At 35.6% G+C, this 26,014-nt stretch overlaps 1 protein-coding gene across 3 annotated transcripts in view; it reads right to left on the reverse strand.

Moving 5' to 3' along the window:
- Positions 1–26,014, reverse strand: part of PRPF18 (pre-mRNA processing factor 18) — a 53,595-nt gene that overhangs the window by 17,597 nt on the left and 9,984 nt on the right. For 2 of the 3 annotated variants that reach the window (XM_081044156.1, XM_081044157.1), the window contains exons 2-7: positions 12,992–13,069; positions 10,206–10,310; positions 8,250–8,363; positions 3,168–3,314; positions 1,680–1,748; positions 113–253 (exon numbers count right to left, since the gene is read on the reverse strand). In XM_081044156.1, the coding sequence (XP_080900282.1) occupies positions 113–253; positions 1,680–1,748; positions 3,168–3,314; positions 8,250–8,363; positions 10,206–10,310; positions 12,992–13,069 (654 nt within the window). Of the gene's footprint in view, positions 1–112; positions 254–1,679; positions 1,749–3,167; positions 3,315–8,249; positions 8,364–10,205; positions 10,311–12,849; positions 12,877–12,991; positions 13,070–26,014 lie in introns of all 3 variants that reach the window. The other variant, XM_081044155.1, reaches the window with a different exon arrangement.

Here is a 26,014-nt window from a genome sequence, read left to right on the forward strand (position 1 = left end):
AGCATAACTAATTTTGGAAGCTACTGTGTGTAGTTACAGACTGCATTTATTCTAATTTTATATTTTCAGTTTGTTGAACCCGTTAATAAAAGCATTTTTTAAGACACCTTACCCTCTTCCGCAGCTTCCTGAAAAGAGGTCTGAGATAGGACTCGGTCTGTTTCTGAGTAGCACTGTTCAGTTTACCCTGCACACTGCGCTTCACATAATCTTCTCTGGCATTCAATTCTTTAGCCCAAACACCAAGAAGGAACTGTTGAAAGAATGGGTAAATTTAGACTACAATGCCACCCAGTGGTTCAACAAGTTTAAAAGTTCTCTAACACAAAAAACAGTATACTATCATCCTAAGAGTCAATTCCTTGACTGATTAAATATCAGTGGGTGATATTTTAATCAACTATTTCTTCTTATATTGTCATGTATGTTTTCATGTAGTACCTTTGGCAAGTCACATACAAACTTCCCTATTCTACATACATTCCTAGCTCAAAGATAATCTATTCCCCCTAAAAAGAACTATCAAATTACATGGATAACTATTAATATTTGGTGGAAAACACTTTTATTTGTATTTCTGTTACATAAAATTCAACCCCCCTATATTATCAGCCATAATACCATATGTGCCGTGATATTTAAGCAATCTTCCAAGTATGTTGTAGTATTTCGACTTTCTCCTTTTGCAATAAAGGCTACAATTCAATTTAAAAATTCCACTAAAGTGCCTGACTGAAGGAGAAAGAAGGAAAAGAAGGAACAGAAGTAAAAGAAACTATGCCCCATCCCGCTCCCCCCTCCAGAAAACTACCCTAGTGCCCCCCGGGGTTTAACTGTACAAAGAGCACCTTTTCTAGAGGCAGGGAAACAGTGAGGACTGAGGAGCACATACTCCCCTGGTGACGGTCCCCCATGGAATCCTATACAAGGAGATGCTGCCCCTCTAAGAGACAATTCTAGCTCATAACTAGATCCCATGCCCTATCTAGTTCCATATCAGATCCTCACCAAATTCAGAACCTTGATGAAGCATATGTTGTATTCAAACTGTAAATACAAGTAAAAACCTTTCTTGCATTTAAATCTCTTGGCCTGAACATAAATAATATGTGAATAACTGCTCAAATGAATCTGGGATTTGCATACAGTCTTAGCCACTAAACAGAGAAATGCTGAGAAGAAAGCCAGAATGACTAATCATGGCACGAATAAGCAGCTATCTGTAGACCTGAGAAAATGAACAGTCTCTGAAAGGTTACTGATGTGCTTGCTTTTTTCAATGACAATGCCTTTCCACCTCCTAACTTTCCTTACTGTCATCACCTCTCATAAAAGCTTCTGGAACCCTCCCCTCATTGTACTCCTTCCTAGATTGTTTGAAAAAAAAAAAAAAAAAACTGAACTCCCCAAACTTCTTGTTCACTCCACTGCTGTGATTCTTTTCTGTGTGTTTACATTAGTATGTCAGCTTTAAAGGAAAGTGCCACGAACCACGTAAATACACATTGTCTTTGATTAAGCTCTATGTCCACGTGCATAGCAATATCATAAACAGTGCACATGCCAGAAATGTTTATCAAGCTTTCCCTTCCCAGTCTTTAACCCTTCATAATCCAAACATATAAAAACAGTTGTTAACCAATCAAAGCGTCCTCCGTTCCTAGCCGAAAAGCACGTACCTTCAGGAACTTGGTAATGATGTCCATGTCTTTATGATCATCACCTTTTCCTAAAGATTCTCCCAATGCCTGAAGAAAAACAACACTCCGCTCGTTAGTTAAGAGCAACACCTGCAGATATGGCACCGACACCAGTCTAACATGGCTCTTTATTACATACACTGTCCAATTTCTATTTAAAAATCTAATAGAACTTCTACATAAGTTTAAAAATAATAATACTCACTGATCAGCCATTTAAACTTAGAAAAATGTTATCTTTCATGAATCAAAAACCCGAAGAGGGGGCAAGGGGCGCAACTGCTAATGGGTATGTCTTTTCAAGAGAACAAAAATGTTCTAAAATTAGATTCTGGTGATGATTGCACCATCCTATCTGATGATTATACTAAAAATCAGTGAAGTATACACTTTAAATTGGTAAATTGTATGGTAAGTGAATTTCTCAATAAAGCTGTTAAAAAAAAAAAAGAAAAGGAAAAAAACAGCCCAGAACTGGTTGCTCACCCCAATTATTCCAATACAATGTAGGGTCCATAGATAGGTGTTGGGCAAGGTGGGTACAATTAAAAGGCCATCCTCCTCAACTATGGTCTCACTCACAGAAGAGTGTGACATGTGCAAGGGCCCGGAATAAAAGAAAACAGAAAATTATCAGTTTACATTTTATTAAGTATAATATTAAGAGATTTAAAATAGGCCATATTTTTTGCTTGAGCTAGATATTTAGATGATCAACACTGCTTTTTAATTAAGATTGTACATGTCATTCCACATTCAACACTCTGGCAAAATTTAGAAAGCAAAAGATTGCCAAGTGTTGGCAGGGAACGTAGGAATACACGACACTCACACACTGCTGGTAGGGTGCAGATTGGTACAGCCATTCCAGAGAGCAACTTGGCAGTACTTAGGCAAACATATACAAATCCAGCAATCCCACTTCTGAGTCCGTAGGGGTGATGTACAAGATTATTTACCAAAAAGCTGTTAGTGGTAATAGGGAGCTGGGAGCAATCCAGTTGTCCATCATTACGGGGGAACAAAAGTCAAAGGCAGTGAATGCCACAGAGCATGAACTATTACTTAGCAGTTAAAAGCAAAGGTTTAGACGTACAAAAGGCATCAAGACTGGATATTGAAACATAGTTCAAAGTGCAAAAAAGTGAAAAACAGAATGAAGAATTTCACAGTACAATATCATTTATGTAAATAAAAAACAAATACACACAAAGAGGAGCACCGACAAACAAAAGGATACACATCAAACATATTAGAATGATTACATTTCAACACAGGAAGTTGGAGAATGAGCGTGGAGAGAGAGAAAAAAGGGAGTGAATAAATAAACGCATGAAATGAAAGAATGGCCTGTACAATGACCAAAGACCACAGTGTGCTCTGAACTGAACAATCTGATGAACTCAACCATCTTCCCCAGGGAATGAAAGGTATGACAGGGGAGGGTAAGGCGGGTGGAGAAATTACCTCTAACTCTTCAATTGTGGTGTTTTCTTCATGAACTTTCAAATCATTCTGTGTGTCCTCCTCTCCAGGTTCTTGACCCCCCACAAGTTCATTGAGGTATTGTTGATCGATCTTATCCAAAGCTGCTTTCAGATCATTCCTCAATCCCTGCGAAAGGTGAAAAATTATACCTAGCGTGAAACGTCACTGATGTTTTCACTACTAATAAGTACAGTTCATCTCGGACTTCCAGTCAAGATGGCGCAGTAGGTCAACACTGTGCTCACCTCTTCCCATGACCACATCAAAATTACAACTAAATCATAGAGCAACCACCACTGAGAACCAACTGAAGACAACCTGAACAGAAGTCCCATAACTAAGGAGTTAAGAAAAGCCATGTAGAGACTGGTAGACGGGGTGGAAACGTGGAAAAGGCAAGTCCCACACCCAATGGAATATTACTCAGTCGTAAAAAAAGAATGAAATCTTGTCATTTGCAACAACATGGATGGACCCGTATGTGGAATCTAAAAAAATAAAATAAATGAACAACTAAAACAGATACAAACTCATAGACACAGAGAACAAATTGAGGGTCACCAGATAGGAGGAGGGTTAGGGGGCTGGGTGAAAAAAGTGAAGGGATTAAGAAGTACAATGCCAGTTACAAAAATAGTCACAGGGATGTAAAGTATAGTGTAGGAATATAGTGGATAATATTGCAATAACTATGTATGGTTTCAGATGCATACTAGACTTATAGGTAGGGGCGATCATTGGTAAGGTATATAAATGTCTAATAACTATGTTGTACACCTGAAACTAATGTAATATTGTATGTCAACTGTAATTGAAAAATTTTTTTTAAAGTATAATTAATTTCTTTTTCCACAAGGAGTTGAGCTTAGTAAAACCAGAGACGCCAATAAGTTTTCATATATTATACAGCTATCATCACTGTCCCAAGTTAGTTCTTATGAACATATTTAAAGGAATGTATGCACATTAGCTATTCTGATGGTAAAAGAATAAAACATGTGAGTGACAAATCCAAGTAAGAATATTCATAAATGCTGTTATTTTCTAATGAGGCCTGGTGAAAGTGACCCGGTCGCCATTAGAGTCCCCAAACCATTTTCCCAGTTCACGTAGAATATCTGGCCTCAGTGCAACTACTCTGAACTCCCAACACATTCGGAAATGTCAACAGTATAAAACTAGTGTCTCAGCTATATACCAGCCCATCACTACATTTGTAACACCAGCAAATTCCGAATTCTATTTCACATCCAGTTTGTGACAATTTGTCACCAATAAAAATAGCTGCCTTAAAGCTAGACCCTTACCTTATACCATATACAAAAATTAACTCAAAATGGATCAAAGACCTAAATATAAGGGCTAAAACTATAAAACTTATTAGAAAACACGGGAGAAATCTTCATGACACTGGATTTGGCAATGATTTCTGGGATACAATACCAAAAGCACAGAAAACAACAACAAAATAAATTGAACTTCATCAAAATTTAACTTTTATGCATCAAGACACTATCAATAAAGTGAAAAGATAACCCATGGAAAGGGAGAAAATATTTGCAAATCACATATCTGATAAAGATTGATATCCAGGAAACGTAAGGAACTCCTATAACTTAACAACAAAAAACAACCAACCTGATTAAAAACAGACAAAGAACTTGAATAGAAGAAAATGCCCAATAAGCAAATGAAAAGATGTTCAACATCGCTAGTCAGTAGGGACATGCAAATCAAAACCACAATGAGACCCATTAGGATGGCTATTATAAAACAAAATAAAAAAACACAGAAAATAACAAGTGGTGGCTAGGATACAGAGAAATGGAACACACTTGTGCATTGCTGGAAATATAAAATGGTGGAGAAGCTATGCAAAACTGTTGGCAATACCTCAAAAAGTTAAACATATCCGGAACCAAGCCACATTGCAGTTAAAATGTCAAAAGTTAGACAAGGAGCAAGAGAAAATAAACTTGTTACGTACAATGGACCCACATAAAACTATCAGCAGATTTTTTCAGCAGGAACTTTGCAGGCCACAAGCGAGTGGCATTACATATCCGAAGTACTGGGGGGTGAAAACTTCCAACCAAGAATATCCTACCCAGCAAAGTTATAATTCAGAATTGAAGGAGAATTTTCCAGAAAAGTAAAAGCTCAGGAGTTCATCACCACTAAACTGGCCTTACAAGAAATGTTAAAGGGACTTTTTTTTAAGCTGAAAAGAAATCAAAGAATGGGTGAAAAGAAATGAAAGAATGGGTGAAAAGAAAGGGTGTTAACTAGTAACAAGAAAACATACGAAAGTATAAATTTCACTGGTAATGGCAAATATATAGTAATGGTAGCGAATTAATCATTTATAAAGCTACTAGGAAGGTTAAAACAAAAGTAGTAAAAATATTTATAACTACAACAATTAGTCAAGGGATATACAAGATAAAAAGATGCAAAATGGGAAATCAAAAACAAAATGTGGTGGGGTAAAGTAAAAACGCATAACTTTAGAATGCGTTCAAACTTAAGTTGTTATAACTTAAAATAGACTGTTCCAGCTATAAAATAAATGTCATGGGAATGTAACATACAGCATGGTGACTATAGTTAATAAGACTGTCTTGCATATTGAAAGTTGCTAAGAGAATAAACCCTAAAAGTCCTCATTACAAGAAAAAAATTTTTAACTATGTATGGTGATGGATATTAACTAGACTTACTGTGGTGATATATGCACTGTGGTGTATATATTTAATTATTGTTATACACCTGAAACTAATATATAATGTTATATGTCAATTATACCTGAGTTTATCTAAATGTACAAAAAAGAAATTCTGTATTATTTGATACAGGCTTGAACAAGATTGTAATAGAGAGATAGAGCAGATTGTAATAAAATAATATTAAAAGCTAGAAGATTTTTCAAGTAATGAAACATGAGTAGTAAAAAAATTAAATCAGAAACAAAAATTTAATAGTTCACGTTAGTATTTTACCCTATCTTTTGATAAGGAAAATGACTCAGGATAGAAGAGAAATAAATGTTGGTAAAACGAAGCATTATAAAAACCACTCTTTCCAAGAATTTAGATTAAGCAAGTGTTAGAAAAGACTAGAAAGGAAAACAAATTACTGTTAACATTAGTAATATAAAGAAATATTTAAAAATTTATGCTTTGGAAAAAAAGTTAAATATAGAATCACCATATGATCCAACAATTCCACTTCTGGGTATACACACAAAAGAAATGAAAGCAGGGCCTCAAACAGATATTTGTACACCCATGTTCACAGCAGCATTACTCGCAAGAGAAAAAATGCAGAAACAACTCAAATGTCCACCGAGGATCAATTGGTAAACAAAATGGGGTTCATACATACAATGGAATATTATTTCACCTTAAAAAGGCAATTCTGCCACATGCTGCAACAGGGATGAAATTCTGACTCGTGCTGCAACAGGAATGAATCTTCAAGGTATCATGCTAAGTTAGAAGGCTGGTTAGATGGCCTCAGCCATAGCCCTCACTCACCTGACTACAATCACATGCAAGAGCCCAACCCAAAAATTGCCCAGCTTAGTCCACTCAAACCACAGAATTGTGAGACAGAAAAATTCTCTTAAGTTACTAGGTTTCAGAGTGGTTTGTTACAGTCATAGATGACCGAAAAAGATTTTACAATAATAAATTATGTCAAGCCACTAAGTTTTGGTATGATTTGTTACATAGCCATCGATAACCACCCTTGCTTCTCAGTAATTGATAGAACAAGTATTTGAGTTAATAAGGCCACAGAATAGCTGAACAACACTATAGTAACTGACATTCACCTAAAGCATAAAACATACTCTTTTCAAGAACCCATGGAATATTCATCCAAACAGGCCATATGCTGAGACATAAAACAAGATCAAAGCCCTAAATATAAAAGCTACAACTATTAAGCTTTTAGAAGAAAAGGCTGAAGAGTATCTTTTCAAGACCTTAAGATAGGCAAAGATTTCTTAAGCAAAACACCAAAAGCAATAACCATAAAAGAAAAAAACTGATAAAGTAGACTTCATCAAAAGTTAAAACTCTGCCCCTCAAAAGACACCAATAAGAATATAGGTAAGCCACACACTAGGAGAAAATAGTTACAAAATATATATCTGTATCTCACAAAGGACTTATATCCAGAATATATGAAAAACTCCTACAATTCAAAAATAAAAAGACAAACAACCCAATTAAAAAATGAACAAAAGACTAACACACCCTGCAAAGAGAATGATATGGTCAATAAGTCTATGAAAAGATGCTCATAATTTTTAGTTATCAGGGAAATGTGAATAGAAGCACAATGAGATACTATTACACATCCATGAGAATGGTTAAAATTTAAAAGACTAACAATAACAAATGCTGATGACATTTGGAACTATTTGGCATTTCTTAAAAAGTTAAGCTTACATTTACTCTTATTATTTAGCAATTCTACTTCTAGGTATTTACCCGAGATGCACATATTTACCCAAGAGAAATGACATAGGTTCAAAAAGCTTTCTATAAGAATGTTCATAGCAGTTTTATTCATAACACCCCAAAGTTGAAAAATTGTGGTATATTCATGTAATTGGCAATGAAAGGAACTACTGATATCCACAATAACATGAATGAATCTAAAAAATTATGCTGAGCCAAAGAAGCCAGATACGTACTCTGACTATTTATATGAAATAGGAGAACAAGCAAAATTAATCTACGATGATAGAATTTTAAAAGGTAGCTGCCCAGGAGTGGAGAAGGAAGAATATGGGATTGGTAAAAAGGAGTGCTGAGGAACCTTCAGAAGCGTAGTAATTACATGCTTATATGTATCTGTCAAAATGCACTAAACTGTATACTTAAGATATGTGTTTTGAAAATTAAAGAAAACACATTCAGCAGCAAGCTGGCAACTTTATTTTTCCATTTTTGCCTATAATAATTCAGTTAGTCAAATTCCGTCAAATTCCATACTATTGTAATTTCTGTGGTATAGTGATATTCTTCTAGCTTTGTTCTGTCTTATTACCTTGTTAACTTCTGGTGTGAGGATCTCTATTTTTCTTAAACGTTGAAAAGCATCATAATCAGTTTCTCCAAATAGTCTGATTGGTTCCCCTCTTTCTCTCAATCTTCTGATAACCTATTAAAAAAGCAAATCAAAAGACAGTAGTAATTCTTTATGTTATTGGTAATAGTAATTCCTGTTTTAGGTGACCAAATACTTATTTTGAAATGTCAATGCAGAAAGTTGTGTTTGTTTTTTAATTTTCCCTGAACAGATGTACTGAGTTATTACTGTCACACTTTAATAACCCAAACAGTTTAGGTCCTTTGGCTGACTGTTTCAGGCAAGTAGCAAGCTGTATAGTAGAATACCTATGAAAAATATTAAGATGGGAGGGAGTGATGGTATTTATATAGAGACGGAAAATAAAGTCTAGAGTCAGCTGATAACTCAATGATCACAGCCAAGAAGAGGTGCAACACTACATGTAAACCAAATACTTTTCCCTCAGAAGAAAAACTGAGTTATGATCAGAGGGGAGCACACGTAGGGCTTTTTGAGGGGCTGATGATACTCTATTTCTTGACTTGAGTGATGGTCATATGGATGTTCGTTTTGCAGTTATCCATTATATTGCACTATGTGTTTTATACACTCTTTATATACATGTTATAGTTCATAAAAAGGAGAAACAAAAATTTAATAACAGTTGATCCAATTTTTCTTTTTTAAATATGAAGAACTTTACCTGGAAACATAAATAGCATCAGACTTAGAAACCACCGTTAGGTCTTCCAGTGAACTAACTGAAGCTTGGCATTAAAAAGAAACTTAAGAGGTCATCTGTTGCTTTCTCTACTTAATGTAGAAATGAGCTGAAAAACACCTTTGTCAGGTCCCCGTCTGGCCAACGACAGGAACCACATCTCTTCGTGAACAGCCTACCCCGTTTTTGGAGAGAGATGTCCAGAATGAACTAAACCCCACCTCCCTCAAACTCTTGCCCATTTATCTTGTTTTATTTTATGAAACCACAGACAGTACTCAGTTCTTTTTCAAAATTAGAGCTGTTGTCAATGGATTCTTTTAAAAGTCTCTAATGTTCCTCTCTTCAAACTAAGTATTCAATTCCTTCATCTAATTTTCACATGACAGCTTCTAGAGTCAGCCGTCCTTTCCTCTGAAAATTTTCTTTTGTTCAAAGTTCATTTTTGTTTTATACCCTCTGTACAGTCTGAATTCTTTACATCACATGGATATCCTGAAATCTTGTTTGTTGGGTTTAGGAAAATAATAGTTGATATTTACCAGGGGATAGGCAAATGCTACAGTTGAAAGTACAAACTGGTGTAACTGGTATAGAGCCAGGCCTCTCGTAAGATGTATCAAGTCTTAGAAACATACATAGTCTTTAATCTTTAGTACATTGGCTCCAGAAATCAAGCTTCTAGAAAATTTTCCAAAGGAAATAATAATCATAATTATGCACACAATAACGTCTGTATAGAATGCATAGTCTGATTTACAATAGGGAAAGGTTAAAGCAATCTAAATGACCATTAATAAAGAATTGATTTTAAAAATATTATGGGAAATTATAGTCAAAAAAATATACAGATCTCTATATTTTGACCTAGAAAGATGTATTAAGAAAAGGTTATAAAATAGTACATTTAAAATAATTTCGACAAATAATTTAATTATTTAGAATATATGCATTTAAAACATGTTTAAACATATTTAGAAGGATTCTTTAAAACGTTTAAGAAAATAGTATCAAGAAAAGCAGATTAATTTAGAACCTCATGAAGAAAACTGGCTAGCTGCACAGTATTTTAGTTTAAAAAGTCATCTTATATGGGAAATAATGACATAAAACTTACTAGAAAGAACTGGAAACAAATGCAAATGCCGTGGAGAGTTTTCCTTCCTACCCCACCCCCCCAAAAAAAACCCATTCTATAGATATAAACTTACCTCTTGCCTAGAAAGGGTCATGGGTAATTTTTCCTCCGCCAGTTCAAGTTCTAATACTGGATTCGATGAAGTTAATGGTTGCTGGTCCTCTTCTTTTGGCTGTATCTATATTAATGGCCAAAAGAAAGGAAATTCAGCTTTTAAAATATAGTTAATATTTATCATTCTATAAGATTAGCTATTTACGGAAGTTAAACATGTTTCACATATTGAAAGTCTTCTAAATGTTCCTCTGAGGGAAGAGCTCATAATAAATGTACAGCTTTTAAGAGCTTCTCAAACAAGTCCATTTCAGGGACAGCACAAGTAGAAAGCGTATACATCCAAAAGAGCATTCTGCTACAGAAGAGTGAAATAAGTATAATGGTTCCAAAATAAAAAACTTAAAAGGTCTGAAATTTAGACTCATTTTATCCCTAAACTCCAAAGAATTTTACTTTTTTCTTAAAATCAATCAACTTGCTTCTTTTCTTTGAGAAAATCATCTTAAAGGGTTATCTGATCCTTGCTCTGGGTTTAAAATGAAGGCCAAAGAAAAGCACTGCTTTCTAACAGAAACCTGTGAAGACTCAGCCGCAGTTTTTCCCTAACCTGCTTTTTGAAAGGTATTATTTCAAGTGCACAGAAATCACTGTTGGACATGTAGAAAAAATCCCAATGCTATACAGAACTTGCCCACTAACTGAGCTATGAACCTTGGGGGAAAATGATGAAAAACTGCACCTCTCTACTCATACCACACAAAGAAAAGAGTGGACATTCTTGTTCATATGAACCTGCAGGGAAAAAAATCTCTTCATATATTTTCTTGAGTCTGCTGCCCAAGTCAGTTTAGGAAAACCAAATTCAGCAATTTGTAAGCCCCATTGTGTGGTCTATATAAAGATATTAAAACGTGGTTTCCCAGCTGACCATAAGACAAATCTAAAAATGCCAAGAATATGGAGAAAAAAAAACATTTTAAAAAATCAACATTAAGAAAAAACTCACAATTTAACTAAGTTTATATGGTTAAAACTGTAATTTATGATTCTATAGTTTATGGTTAAATGTTAAGTTTATCAGTGTTAACAGTACTAACAGAAAATTGATGCAATAACTAAACTTTCACATTTTCACAAGCCAAATCAGCATCAAGTCTTAAAAAATGGTAACCAGTTTCTATAATGGAATAAAATACATGCTGTATTTTCATTACTAACCAAGAAGGAAATATTAAAAATATTTTAGAAAGAAAAACCTGTGCTTTCTTTTTAAGCATAGAACAGGTAATTTCTCAAAAAATCTCAAGATGAGAAGCATTTTAAATTATAGAATGGCAGTTAATAGCTTCAGAACTAAGACATTTTGTCAGCTGGGCTTAGCATTACAAGCAATACCTGTACAATAATTATTTTGCCTCAGTGCTTTCCTCTATACGAGCAAGAAAGTGTTGTCGTATCACTGATGCAATCTATCCAAAGCCAAACTGCCACTGTTTCAATTTATTTTCCTACCTTATCAAAAAGTTGAAAGGTTCAATTTAGGGATCTGGGAAAGCAACAAGTCAGCAGACTAAACCCAGGGTAAGTAATTCTTATTCCAAACCAAGTTTGAGTTAGACAATGGGCAAGCAAAAGATGAGAATTCTTCTGTCTGAATATCTTTCGATGGTTATTTACACAAAACATACTTTAATTTCCTAAATTTGAGGCAAATAAAATCAATTTATGAAAAATATCAAAATACAAACATAAACTTTCATATTTTATAAACCTACCAGAAATAGAACTATATTTTTAAAACTTGCCCTCTCCCAACACTACAAAATAAAACCAAATGCATATACATACCATTTGCATTCCTCATGCTTCCCTCTAGAAATGCTATGCCAGATAAATTAATTTCCAGAACTTTCCCCATGTCATGCACAAGAGTATTATTTTATATAATGATGTTTCACAAGCAAAAAGTTGATTTCAAATATGTGATTTGGCAAAAGTATTTCATAGAGCCTCTCAACTTTGGCTAAAAAATTATCAAACTAGACACAGTCTTTAAAAAATAATCTAAACATAATTTCACCTCATAACCTTTAACCCCTCCCAATAAAAACCCCATTATTCAACGAGGCAATCTCAAAGATAATTTCAGTCATGCTTCTAAAATATACAAAGTCTTCCAGACAACTAATTTGTTTCTAACAAATATTTCAAGATTGCATTTTTCTATCCAACACTTAGCAGTGTTTGAAATGTGATTCCTGATTACACAGAAGCATATAAATGCTACATGGCACTACCTTCAAGAAGAGGTATAGGGCCAAAATGAATCACTAACAATGCAAACATAAAAACAATGGCTTAAAATATTCAGGCGAAAGCAGGGAAAACATCACTGCTAATACCACTGTTGTTGAATGAATAAAATGTTTTGAACCCATTAAAAATAGACTTTTATTGGGAGAGGTGGGAGAGGAGTGGTAGTGGAGATGAAAATGAAGCACTATCAGACCCAGGACTTAATTTAAAAAAAAAAAAAATTCAAGCTGTGATCTCAAGCCACTTCATGCTGTCCACAGAAAGCCAACCATTCCAAGCCAAAAGTCATGCATGTATTTTCCTGAATTCAAGATTAAAGAAAAAAGAAAAACAAAAACTCATACCTCTCCAGATGGCTTCTCATTTATAGGCTAATGTATAACATTGATAAATTGAACAGAGATCAATAATTTTGTCACTTTAACAGCAGCTGTATAAATTTAAACTCAGAAATATACAATTTAACTTAAAAGCAGGCATGCATACCTTGTAGCCACATCTTTCGTAATATGCTTCCTCTTCCTTTTTTGCAAGATCACTACGCTTGAAATACTTTTTATTTTCCTATTGAAGAAAGAAATAAGTTAATAATATGTCCTTGGGTACAATTTTATGTCCTATAGTCAACAACCGGAAAACACTCTTCAGTTTTTCAAGAAATTGGTAACTTGACACTGATTTTCTGAATATACCACCTGTCCTCCACCCCTCGTCTAAAGTATGTCCTTTTCTTGCAGTATCCTTTTAACAGACATATCCAATAGCAAAGAAAAGAAACTAAACAATATTTTGCAAATGTTCACACTGTTTTGATTTAATTTCCCAGTGGGGGTTCAACAATAATTTCTACAAATGGATTCATTATGAACGACATAAAATGGGGATGCTTTAATTATTTTCTCCTAAGAGAAACAATCAAACAAAAATTATGGTATCTGTGGCTCACTAACACCTTAAATCTCATTACCAAGAGAGCTCCATGGATGTGTCTAAATTGTCACCTGGAATCTTAGTCCATCAATTAATTGTATTTATATTAATAGATTCTTAAAGTAATCTAGACATAGAATGGTTTTGAGAGCCTTTTTATTATAGAGATGGTTTAAAAGCATTTGTTTTAATATAATTTGATGTTAAGAGATAAGCTCTAAATCTGCTCTGTATGTATAACTTTATCCTCACTATTAACTCGACATCCCTAATTTAGAGGTTTGTTACTATCTACAGCTCTGCCTCTTGGATATTATTCCATTGATGACTTTGTTCAAATAAAGATACTGCCTTACTTTATTATAGTTATTATAATACTGTATCCACTCAGATATTGAGCACCTCATAGTACCAAAGCTCATTCACTCAGGCAATGACCATCAATGGACCTAGGACCTACGACCATTACAAGAAAGGATGATGGTGAACAATGAAAAGGCCAGGCTGCCCACACTTGAACCCACTTCTCAAACCTGGCATCAAAAACCCTTATGCACCGCCTATTGTGATACACATAAGAACACAGCACCATCTAGAGAGTATTCTTGCCAAAAAGCTAAATGTGAATCTAATCAAATAATTAGGTCTAACTTCCAGTTCACCAGAAATGTCGGGAATAGAGGAATAAGCTAAAAAACACTACAAGGAAACAATCAAACACTGGAAAATTTTACAAAACTAGCCCCAGTTTCTCCAACAAGTTAATGACATAAAAAAGGAAGGAGCTGGGGGAATGAAATTGTTCTTGATTAAAAGAGTCATAAACAACTGCAATGAGTGGACTTTGTGTGGATCTGACTTGAATAAACCAACTGTGAAAACATCTGTATGTACATATTTTATTTCCATTGGAGATATCTGAATGTGAGAGGAATATTTGATGATATTAAGGACCTAATTTTAATTTTGTTGGGTGTCATATTTTACTTACATGAAAACATGTTCTTATTTTCTAGAATTACAAATTTATTAGGGGAAGGGTAGACGGGTTTATTATACAATTCTATTTTTTGCATATATTTAAAACTTTCATCAATAGTTTTTTCAAAGCTCATTCATTAATTCAATATACATTTACTGACTTATCTACCACACACCAAGCACAGCTCTACAGATATAAAGATGAAGAAAATATTACCTGGGGTAAGGAACTGAAGGTATTATCTGAATATCAAAACTACCCTAAGGAAGTGGGGGCAAATAATATTAATCCCATCCTAGAGGTGAGAAACCTGAGAATTAGAAAGGTTAGGGGACATTCCCAGAATTTAGTAAGCCTCGTGAAGAACAGAGGCAATGCTAGGAACTCTAGTCCTTAAATCCTTTGTACTGTCTAGTATTCCAAGCTATAATTCTTCACTCCCAAAATGTTATTTCAGCATCATAAATTTCTCCTTTGACTACTGTGTTTCCCCCAAAATAAGATCTACCCAGACAATTAGCTCTAATGCATCTTTTGGAGCAAAAATTTATGTAAGACTCGGTCTTATTTTACTGTAATATATAAAAATTTTATTTTACTGTAATATGTAAAAATAAATATAACATAATACAATATATACCAGGTCTTATATTAATTTTTTGCTCCAAAGGACGCATTAGAGCTGACTGTCGGCTAGGTCTTATTTTTGGGGAAACACAGTATGTAGCATGCAATTGTCGTACTTCAAATAAATAAGTTGAAAAGCACATATGGTATCCACTCAGATAAAGCAAGTATGTAGGAAGAAATCGAAAGGACTCCGCAGGCCAGAGTCCATGGTCCAATCTATAACTAACAGTGTCTCTTACTACCATGTCTCAATTCCACTTAACACACCTAACAAAATCTTAAGCCTAGACCATCCATTTTCAAAATATGGATCATGTATCTCTGGGGGTCGCTACAACCTTTTCAGAGGTTCTTCAAGGTCAAATTTATTTTCATAATAATATTAAGACGTTATGTGCGTCTTTTTCACTGTACACACACTTGTACTTATGGTACTAAAGCAATGGTGAGGAAAACTACTGAAATCTTGGGATTAATAAAGGTTAATTAAGTACATTATTCCTGTATCAATAATGTTGTACTCTTCACCACTATGCACGTGCAGGAACATAAAGAGGCCAGTTACTCTTGTGTCTTGATAAAGTACAATTTTACTAAATCTCAACTGTTAAGTGCATAGCCTTTGACTATCTGCTATGATGAAATGAAATGAAACATAAAAGCACTGCTGCTACAGAATGAAGTAGGGTAGGTGTCTCAAAGAAAAAGCACTTGTGCAATTGTTTGATTATTCAGACTTGCATATTGAACATTTTCTCAAAACTGAACAAAGCAAGCCTGTCACTTTAAGGAAAATAATGACAGGATTTACCGCTTATGATAAAATTCCATCTTTCAAGCAAAAATTAGAATGGTGCAAAATTTGTACCCATCACTATGAATTTGATGGCTTCTCAATACTTAAAGGCTTTTCTAATGATATCAAGGGTGATATTAATGAATGTGATTTTAAAATATTGTCTAATGAAGCATATCACTTAGAAAATCTGCACAACTCCTTGAACCACAATGTTACAAGGGCAAGATGTTACAAAATCATGCACAGGCAAAAGAGCTATGCAGAACGGATGCAGAGCAGAATAATCAATAGAATTTTATATATAATCCAAAGGCTGCTGGTTCGATTCCCACATGGGCCAGTGGGCTCTCAACCACAAGGTTGCCAGTTCGATTCCCACAAAGGATGGTGGGCTGCGCCCCCTGCAACTAGAAATGGCAACTGGACCTGGAGCTGAGCTGTGCCCTCCACGACTAAGATTGAAAGGACAACAACTTGACTTGGAAGAAAGTCCTGAAGTACACACTGTTCCCCAATGAAGTCCTGTTCCCCTTCCCCAATAAAATCTTAAAAAAAAAAAAGTCCATGGATAAGAGTCAGAATCCAAACTCTGAACTAATCTTTAAGAAACTTACCAATTGTCTAGTTTTATGTAGTATCAAAGAAGAACCACAATTATCTGAAATGGTGATTAAAATACTCCCTTTCCAATTACCTATGTGTATGAAGATGAATTTTCATCATATAATTGAACAAAAACAACATATTGCAACAGGCTGAATAGAAACACAAATTCTTCACTCTATGCTGGGTGCCATGCTAAGTACCATTTACAGCAGAACTACACTAAAATGCTTTTTCTACTCTGTCTCCATTTGCTCACCTCCAATTCTCTGTGCAGCCCTCCAGCAATTGGAGGGCTCTACTGCTCTACTGAAAACGCTCTGAGGTCATAAATAACATCCCAGGTGCAAATCTAAAGGATCTTCTCTGACTCATCTTAGGATGTGTCAATTCAACTGCTAATTCCATTCTTCAATTGCTTTCTTCTCTTGGCTGTCAGGCAACTTTCTTATGTCTTCCTCACTTACAGGTTCATTCAGATTTTCTGTTTCTTGTATTTTTTTAGTCATTTCCATCACTTAGATTTTCCAATTTACTAGAGAATATTGATGCATTATTCTCCCTAATTACTTTATTTCTTATTTTCCAGTATCTTCAATTGGTTACTATAGTTCTTCCCTGTCCTGTTTCAATTTCAGGATTTTGTCAAGGAGATTATTCTAAATTAGTGGCTTTTATATTTTGGTATATGAAACAAGCAAGTGTAGAAGAGTGGATCTAGTATGCTACCATTTCTATTTAAAAAGGAGAAAATAGACTTGGGGTCAAAATGACAGCATAGGTAAATGCTGTGCAGGCCTCCTCCCGTTACATCTAAATTACAACTAACTTACAGAGCAATCATCATTGAAGACCACCTGAGACTAACTGAACAGAAGTCCTGTAACTAAGAATATAAAGAAGCCACTATGAGACTGGTAGGAGGGGCAGAAACATGGAGCCCCCGGTGTGGTAATTCAGAATCAGGATGGATGTCTCAGCTGTGGAAGTACCCCAGAGCAGCAAGGGGTCCCTGCCCCACACTGGACTCCCAAGACTGAGACTCCAGAGCCAGGAAGATGAGTCCCCATAATATCTGGCTGTAAAAAGCAGTGGGGATTGCATCCAGGTGAGATGGAGGGCTGCTGAACATGGGGGAATCCGCTTAAAGGGAACAAGCACAGTCTCACATGCTCCCAACTCTCTCTAGTCTCTAGCATGGAGGCAGCAACTCGCAAAGCATGGGCGACATATGGGGAGGAATACAACAGACGGGCTTCAGGGTGAGGGCTGGAGGGGCAGGGGTCCGGCAGCTCTCCCCTGGGACGGAAGTCCTGGCAGACACCAAATGTGAGCTCTCCACTAACCTGCCTAACACTGTTTACCCCTCCCTGGTGATTCTCTGAGAACTCAACTCATCCAACTCGTGCGCCTGGATGGAGAGGCTTGGAGCAGCTTTTCCCCAGGAGCAGCCGGCCTCGGCTGTTGCTGCAGACTTTCCTAATATCCCTCAAAGGCCCACAAATCTCAAACAAGCAACAGATGGTCTCGGTGTGCTCTTGCTAAGCGACCCCAAGCCTGGCACAAGCAGCAACCAGTCTCAACTTGTATGTAACTCCCATCAGGTGGCCCTAAGCCTGACAGTGGCCTCAGCTCACACGGTGTGCCCACCAAAGGGTCCCAAGCCTGGCACCAGTGACAGGCAGCCTCAGTTCTCAGCCTCTTCCAAGCACCTCCAGCCCCATCACCAACCGTAGACCACTTTGTAGGTCCCACCAGGAGGCCCCAAGCTGGGCACCAGGGGCAGCTGACCTTGACTAGCACTGGAGGTTCCAGTACCAACACACACAATGGCCGACTTCGGACCACACAGAGTATCACCCAACCAGCATTACATATGACACACCTGAAGGGCAGACTCAGCTGGCACCAGAGCCATGCTAAAATTACTTGCACTATATGAGGTCATACCCCACATAACATCTTGTCTGTGATAGTCAGGGCAAGCAAGTCAGTCAGGCTGAGGGTCAATCCCACCCACTGACAGGCCAACAGCAACCAAGGCTCAACTACAACAGGAGGGCACACACAACCCACACAGGGACAGTCGGTTGGAATGCATCCTCTCAAACACAAGGTTGCAGTTCGACTCCTGCAAGGGATGGTGGGCTGTGCCTCCTGCAACTAGAAACAGCAACTGGACCTGGAACTGAGCTGCGCCCTCCACAACTAAGACTGAAGGGACAACAACTTGAAGCTGAACGGCGCCCTCCACAACTAAGACTGAAAGGACAACAACTTGACTTGGAAAAAAGGCCTGGAAGTACACACTGTTCCCCAATAAAGTCCTGTTCCCCTTCCCCAATAAAATCTTAAAAATAAATAAATAAATAAATAAATAAATAAATAAATAAATAAATAAATAAAATACTGGGAATAAATTTAAGGAGGTAAAAGACCTGTACTCAAAAAAATCATAAGATATTGAACTGATCGAAGATGCAAGTAAATGGAAGCATATACCATGCTCATGGATAGGAAAAATTAACATCGTTAAAACGTCAATACAACCCAATGCAATCTACAGATTCAATGCAATCTATACATTCAATGCAATTACCGATGGCATTTTTCAAAAAACTTGAACAAATAATCTTAAAATTTATATGGAACCACAAAGACCCTGAATAACCAAAGCAATCTTCAGAAAGAAGAACAAAATTGTAGGTATCATGCCACCTGATTCCTGATTATTAAACTATACTACAGGGCAACATTTATCAAAACAGCATGGTATTGGCATAAAACCAGACACATAGATCAATGGAACAGAATATAGAGCCCAGAAATAAGCTCATGCCTATATGGTCATTTAATCTATGATAAAGGAGACAAGAATATGCAATAGCATTAAGACAGTCTCTTCAATAAATGATGTTGGGAAAACTGGACAGATACATACATATGGGGAAAAAAAAGACCACTTTCTTACACCATAAACAAGAGTAAACTCAAAGTGGATTAAAGACCCAAAATCATAGCACTCCTAGGGAAAAAAAACAAAACAGGCAGTAAACTCTGACATTGCTGTTAATATTTTTTTTGGATACGTCTCCTCACAACAAGGGAAAGAAAAAATAAACAAGTGGGACTTCATCAAACTAAAGAGTTTTTGCACAGCGAAGGAAAACATTAACAAAAATAAGACAAGCTACTGAATGGGAAAAGATATTCACCAATGATAATCCTATGAGGGGTTAATATCCAATACATATAAGGAACTCATACAACTTTACACCCCCAAAAAAGTCCGATTAATAACAGGCAAAGGACTGAACAGATATTTCTCCAAAGAGGTCATGCAGATTAGACATATGAAAAGAGGCTCAGCATCGATAATCATTAGGGAAATGCAAATTAAAACCACAATGAATATCACCTCACACCTGTCAGAATGGTTATCTTCAATAAATCAACAAACAACAAGTGTGGGTGAGGATGTGGAGAAAAGGGAAGCTTCGTGGACTGCTAGTGTAATTGCAAATTGTACAAAAAAAAAATTGAAAAGAAATTGATTGAAAAAAAAAGTACAGCCATTATGGAAAACATTACAGAGGTGTCTCAAAAAATTACCAATATTATTACCATATGACCCAGCAATTCCACTTCTGGATATTTATCCAAAGAAACCCAAATTTGAAAAGACATAGGCACCCCTATGTTCACTGCAACATTATTTACAATATCCAAGATATGGAAGCAACATAAGTGTCCATCAATAGACAACTAGATAAAGAACAGGTGGTACATATACACAGTGGAATATTATTCAGCCATAAAAAAAAAAATGAAATCTTGCCATTTGCAACATGAGTGGACCTAAAGGGTATTATGTTGAGTGAAATAAGTCAGAGAAAGAAAAATACCATGATTCCACTTATACGTGGAGTTTAAAAAACAAAATAAATGAACAAACAAAACAGGAACCAACTCATAGATACAGAGAATATTTTGATGGTTGCCAGATGGGAGGGGTTTGAGGTGGTAGGTGAAAAAGGGAACGGGATCAAATTGCCGTTATAAAAACAGTCACGGAAATGTAAAAGTACAGCATAGGAAATACAGTCAATACTACTGTAACAACTGCACATGGTGTCAGACGGGTACTGCCTAATTTATATAAATGTCTAATCACTATGCCCTACACCTGAAATTAATATATATTGAATGTCAACTGTAATTGAAAATTTTTTTAAAGTTCTTAAAGGAGAAAATACACAAATTTGCTTCTTCACATTTACTTTCATATGCATGAAATAACTATGGGATACATAAAAACTGATAATATTACCTGCTTTGGAGGTAGTACACTGGGCAGCTGAGGGACATGAGTAAGAAGGAAACTTTTCATTGTATACCCTTCAATGTTTTGAATTTTAAATAAACGATCTATTAACAATTAATTTAATTTTTGAAAATCAATTTGCTTTTTATTTTAGAGTTGCAGTGAGAAAAAAAGATTTTACTTTGTATCATGTAACCCTTTTCTTTATGGCAACAAAACGTTGTGAAAAACAAAAGGTTCCCTACCATGTTTCAAATGTCATTCTAAATTTTTTGTTTAGAAACAAAAGAGCAGTTTTTAAGAAAAGCAACTAAAACATTGATTTCTAATTATAAAGCATTATTTTATAAAGTATATTGAAAATGCACTTTGAAATATAAAGTGCTGTGGATACACTTATGACAGAATTAAAATTTTAGGATTTTATAACTTAGAGAGCAAACTGATGGTTGCCAGATGGGAGGGGTTTGGGGGGCTGGGCGAAAAAGGGGAAGGGATTAAGAAGTACAAATTGGTAGTTACAAAACAGTCAAGGGAATATGAAATACAGAATGGGGAATGTACTTAATAATATTGTAAAAAGCATGTATAGTGTCAGATGCGTACTAGACTTATCGGGGAATCACTTCATAAACTATATAAATGTCTAACCACTACACTGTACACCTGAAACTAATATAATATTGAATGTCAGCTGTAATTAAAAAATAAAGAAACTTAACCATCAGTATCATACCCCCTTCATAGGTCACTCAGGCAGGTTAGATAACGTGCCCAAAGTTAAAGAGCCATCTAGGAACAGAACCACAATTAGACCTTAGGACTCACTCCTTTTACAAGTTTAGTTTCCTTTCTAACTATATTCAAAAGTTTCTAACTCTAAGTCTGTTGAATTAACTACAAAATATAAATAGAGTCCTAGAAACACAAAAGTCTAAAAGTGACTGGTATGTATTTTAAGACAGCATGTGAACTGATGGTTAAATATCTTTGGATTCTCTCCTAAAGTACCTAATATTTCCATTGGGCCTTTCATTCTGGCAGATGTTAAAAACAAATTGCAAAGGGTATACATAAATAGTGCTTCTCCTTTAAAGACAGAATCTGATTCCTACATGTGCTTTACAAATGTTACTCTTGGATTCTGTCCAAGTTGGACTTTCTGGATTATAAAACCGAGACTCACAAGTCTTCAGCACAGAAACCTTTCTATCATATCACCTGAAATGTCCGCCCGTATAATAAAGGAAAACCAAAATTAAAAACATGCAGCCATGACGGTCAACATTTCATTATTTTAGAATCACTCCGTTAATCACATTAAGGTTTTCTGTGTATGTAAATTGCACAGGAACATCATCAGAGCCCTGCAAAGTCACTGGAGAACTAACGAATATATCCTGGGATATGCAAAGCAAGACAGTATGTGTGAGATCGCAAACCATGTGGCAGGGTCAACATCTTCTGAAGAATGAAAATAAGCCTTAAAGAGTCTGAAGTAATAAGCCAAATGGGCACAAAAACACAATTCAGAGACACAACGCTTTTGAAAAAAACTGAAGTGCCAATGAATACTGTTAGCTAGGCAATGTTTTTTTCAATAATGTCATCCAAAGTAAGAAACTACATCAAAATCTACCTTGCATAGGTAAATTCTATTTGTCTTCTATTTATATAATTATACACAATATAAAAAATATGAAATTACATAATGTAAATAACACCAATCTTACTAAATAACACCAATCTTACTAAAACTCTCTAAGAAAATGAAGCTCAACATACACTTACTATATGATCCAACCATTCTACTCCTAAGCATTTACTGAAGACAAACAAAAGTATATGTCCATTAAAAAAAAAACAAAACACAAACTTTACACCAGTGTTCATACCAGCTTTACTGTCATAGCCAAAAAAATGCAAACAACCCAAACGTCCATGAACAGGTTCGTGAATGAACAAATTGTGGTATGCCCACACAGTGGTGGAATACTGCTCAGTAACAAAAACAACAAGCTCTTGATCCATACAACCACATGAATGAATCTCAGAATGATTAGGCTGAATGACAGAAAGCAGATAACACAGAGAACACATTGCAGAAGTCTGTTTATATAAAACGCCAAAAAATGCAAACTAATTAAAAATAACAGAAAGCAGGTCAGTGGTGACCTGTGAACTGGCTGCGGGTGGGGTGCAGAAAGTGGATTACAAGGGGGCAAAAGAAACTCTGGGGTGACACGGATATGTTCACTCTCTTGATTGTGGTGATAGTCTCACAGGCATATACATACATCAACACTCACAAAACTGTACAGTGTACGGTATGGCAATTATATCTCAATAAATCTGCTTAAAAATAAATAAAATGCCACAAGGAAGAAAAATTAGGAGAATTAGAAAAACCAGGAGGAGGAAAAGGATAAGGGGAAAAGAAGGGGGAGGTGGAGGGGGGACCCTTGAACAACGTGGGCTTGAAGTGCAAGGGTCCACTTATATGCAGATTTTTTTCAATAAATACTTTAAACATATTTTTTCTTCCTTATGATTTTCTTAATAACATTTTCTTTCCTCTAGCTTACATTCTTGTAAGAGTACAGTATGTAATACATATAACATACAAAGTATGTGTTAATCAACTATTCATATTATCAATAAGGCTTCGAAGAGTCAATAGTACGCTATTAATAGTTAAGTTTTGGGGGAGTCAAAAGTTATACAAGGGATTCCACTGCAGTGAGGCTCAGTGCCCCAACCGCATGTTGTTCAAAGGTCAAGAGTATTGAGTACTGATTTTTGATGACACCAAAATTATCCAAAGGGAAAAGAAAAATATTTTCAGTAAATAGTGCTTGAATAACTGGATATCCACATGGAAACAATAAACCATACCCCTACCTCTTATCATACAAAAGAATAAATTAAAAAATATTTTTAAACTCTTTACATAAAACCATAGCTTTTAGAAGACAATATAAGAAAATATCTTACTGTTAAATAATGCTTAGGAGTGGAAAGGCTTAATCATGTAACAGGTATATATTTGTATTTTAAGAAACTGACAAACTGTTTTCCAACAGGTTACATGCTATTTTATATTCCCAGATAGGACATAGTAAACAACCATAAAAAATAATAAGTTGGACTTTATCAAAATTAAGTGTTTGCTTTAAGAAATGAATAGAAAATCCAGTCTGGGAGAAAATATTCACAAAACATGTATCTGGCAAAGGACGGTATCCAATATATAAAGAATTCTTTCAACTCAGTTAAAAAAGAATATGCAAGCAAATTTAACAGACACTTCACAAAAGATACACACATGATAAAAAACACATGAACATACTTAACATCACTGATTATGGGAGAGATACAAATTAAAACCATAATGAGAGAGCACAACACACCTACCAGATGCCTGAAATTAAAAGACCTGACAACACAAATTGCTGACCACAATGCAGGGCATCTGAACTCTTTGCTGGTGGATATGTAACAGTCCAACAGCCCCTTTGGGAAAGGTCTGCTGGCTTCTTATAAAACTAACTATATACATACTCTATGACCTACACATTCTACTCCCTGGCATTTTCCTAAGAGAAGTGAAAACATAAGACTTGTACAAGAAGATTCATAGCAGCTTTATCCTAACAGCCAAATGCTGGAAACAGCCCAGCACCCATCATCAGAATGGATCAACAAACTGGGTATATAGACAACGGAATACTACTCATCAATAAAAGGAATAAACAACTGACACATGCAACATGAATAAAACTCAAAACATTATTCTGACTAAACAAAGTGGGACATAAAACATTGCATGATCCCATTTACAATTGTATGATCCCATTTACGTGAAGTTCTAGAGCAGGCAAAATTAATCAACGATGGAAAGACATCAGAACAGTGGTTGCTTCTGGGGCAGGACAGACTGGAAGATGGAATAAGGGTAATATTCTGTATCCTGAGCAGACTGGGTTACACAGACACATGCATTTGTCAAAATTCATTCAATGACACACTTATGATTTGTGTATTTCTTCAAATGTGCATTTTGCATACACTGCAAAAAAGGTATAAACCAACACGGAACACTTGTTGATGATATGCATACCAAATTGTTTAGGGGTAAAGTGCATCAATGTCTGCAACCTAATTTGAAATGCATAAAGGTGAGTACATTGTTTTCATCACCCTCACTGCAGCTGGAAAACACGTGTCCATATGGAAGAGATACTGCATCTTCCATCAATTCAAGTGGTACCCCAGCTTTTTATTGTAAATCTCTGATAGTTGAAATAGTAACTACTTAGTGTGTGAGTGCCTCTTGGCCAGTGTGGAGAACCTGCTAAAATAGCCTACCACCTATTCTAAACTGTTCTGCCTAGTGTAACTATTCTGAGATTGGTTTTTGCATTGCTAGATGAATTGACGAATGGATACAGAATGATGGATAGTTACATGACAAAGCAAATACATTAAAATGTTAACTGCACGTTTAATTGTAGAATCTAGATGGTAGATATATGGGTGTTTCTGTACCTTTGAAAATTGTCATAATACGATATTAAGAAAAAAATCTATTTTGCAGATGTCAAAATATGGTATAATATAAACATAACAGCAATTCCCTACCACACTGTTTTGTGGGATTTCTTTTTTGACTATACAATACAAAAAAAAAAAAGTTAATTTCTACGGCTCCTCACTAACTGCTAAAGAAAAAAAGGAGATGGAGAGGGTTATAGAAGAATGTTGAAGTAAAGGGATGAACAAGTGTGAGGAAAGACAACTTCAAACAACTGAAAACCTGAAAAAGTTCAGTAGAGCTGGAACAAGTATGATTGGTGCTAGGAGTTAATGGGCATGGAGATTTTCACCAGCATTGAAATTACTAGTTCACGACCTTTTTGAGTCAACGATCCATTTATAATATCATAAACAGGAGAACAGAGATACATACATACATATATGCATACATACACACATACATATATATGAAAACATACATCCTGATTTTTTAATAAAATTTTAATGAATTGATACATACTCTTAAGTCCACCCAAAGTCTCCATTTAAAAACTCCTGAGTGCAGATCAAAATGGCGGCGTGAGGTGAGCCTCTGTAAAGCTCTCCTGGAATTTACAACGAATTGGACAACAATAACTCCACAAAGGACTCCCTGCACAGCAGATGGGCAAGATGAAGAGGACCACTACTGAATTCACCTAAAGG

This window comes from Rhinolophus hipposideros, assembly GCF_964194185.1.
Source record: "Rhinolophus hipposideros genome assembly, chromosome: 1".
Lineage (NCBI taxonomy): Eukaryota > Metazoa > Chordata > Mammalia > Chiroptera > Rhinolophidae > Rhinolophus > Rhinolophus hipposideros.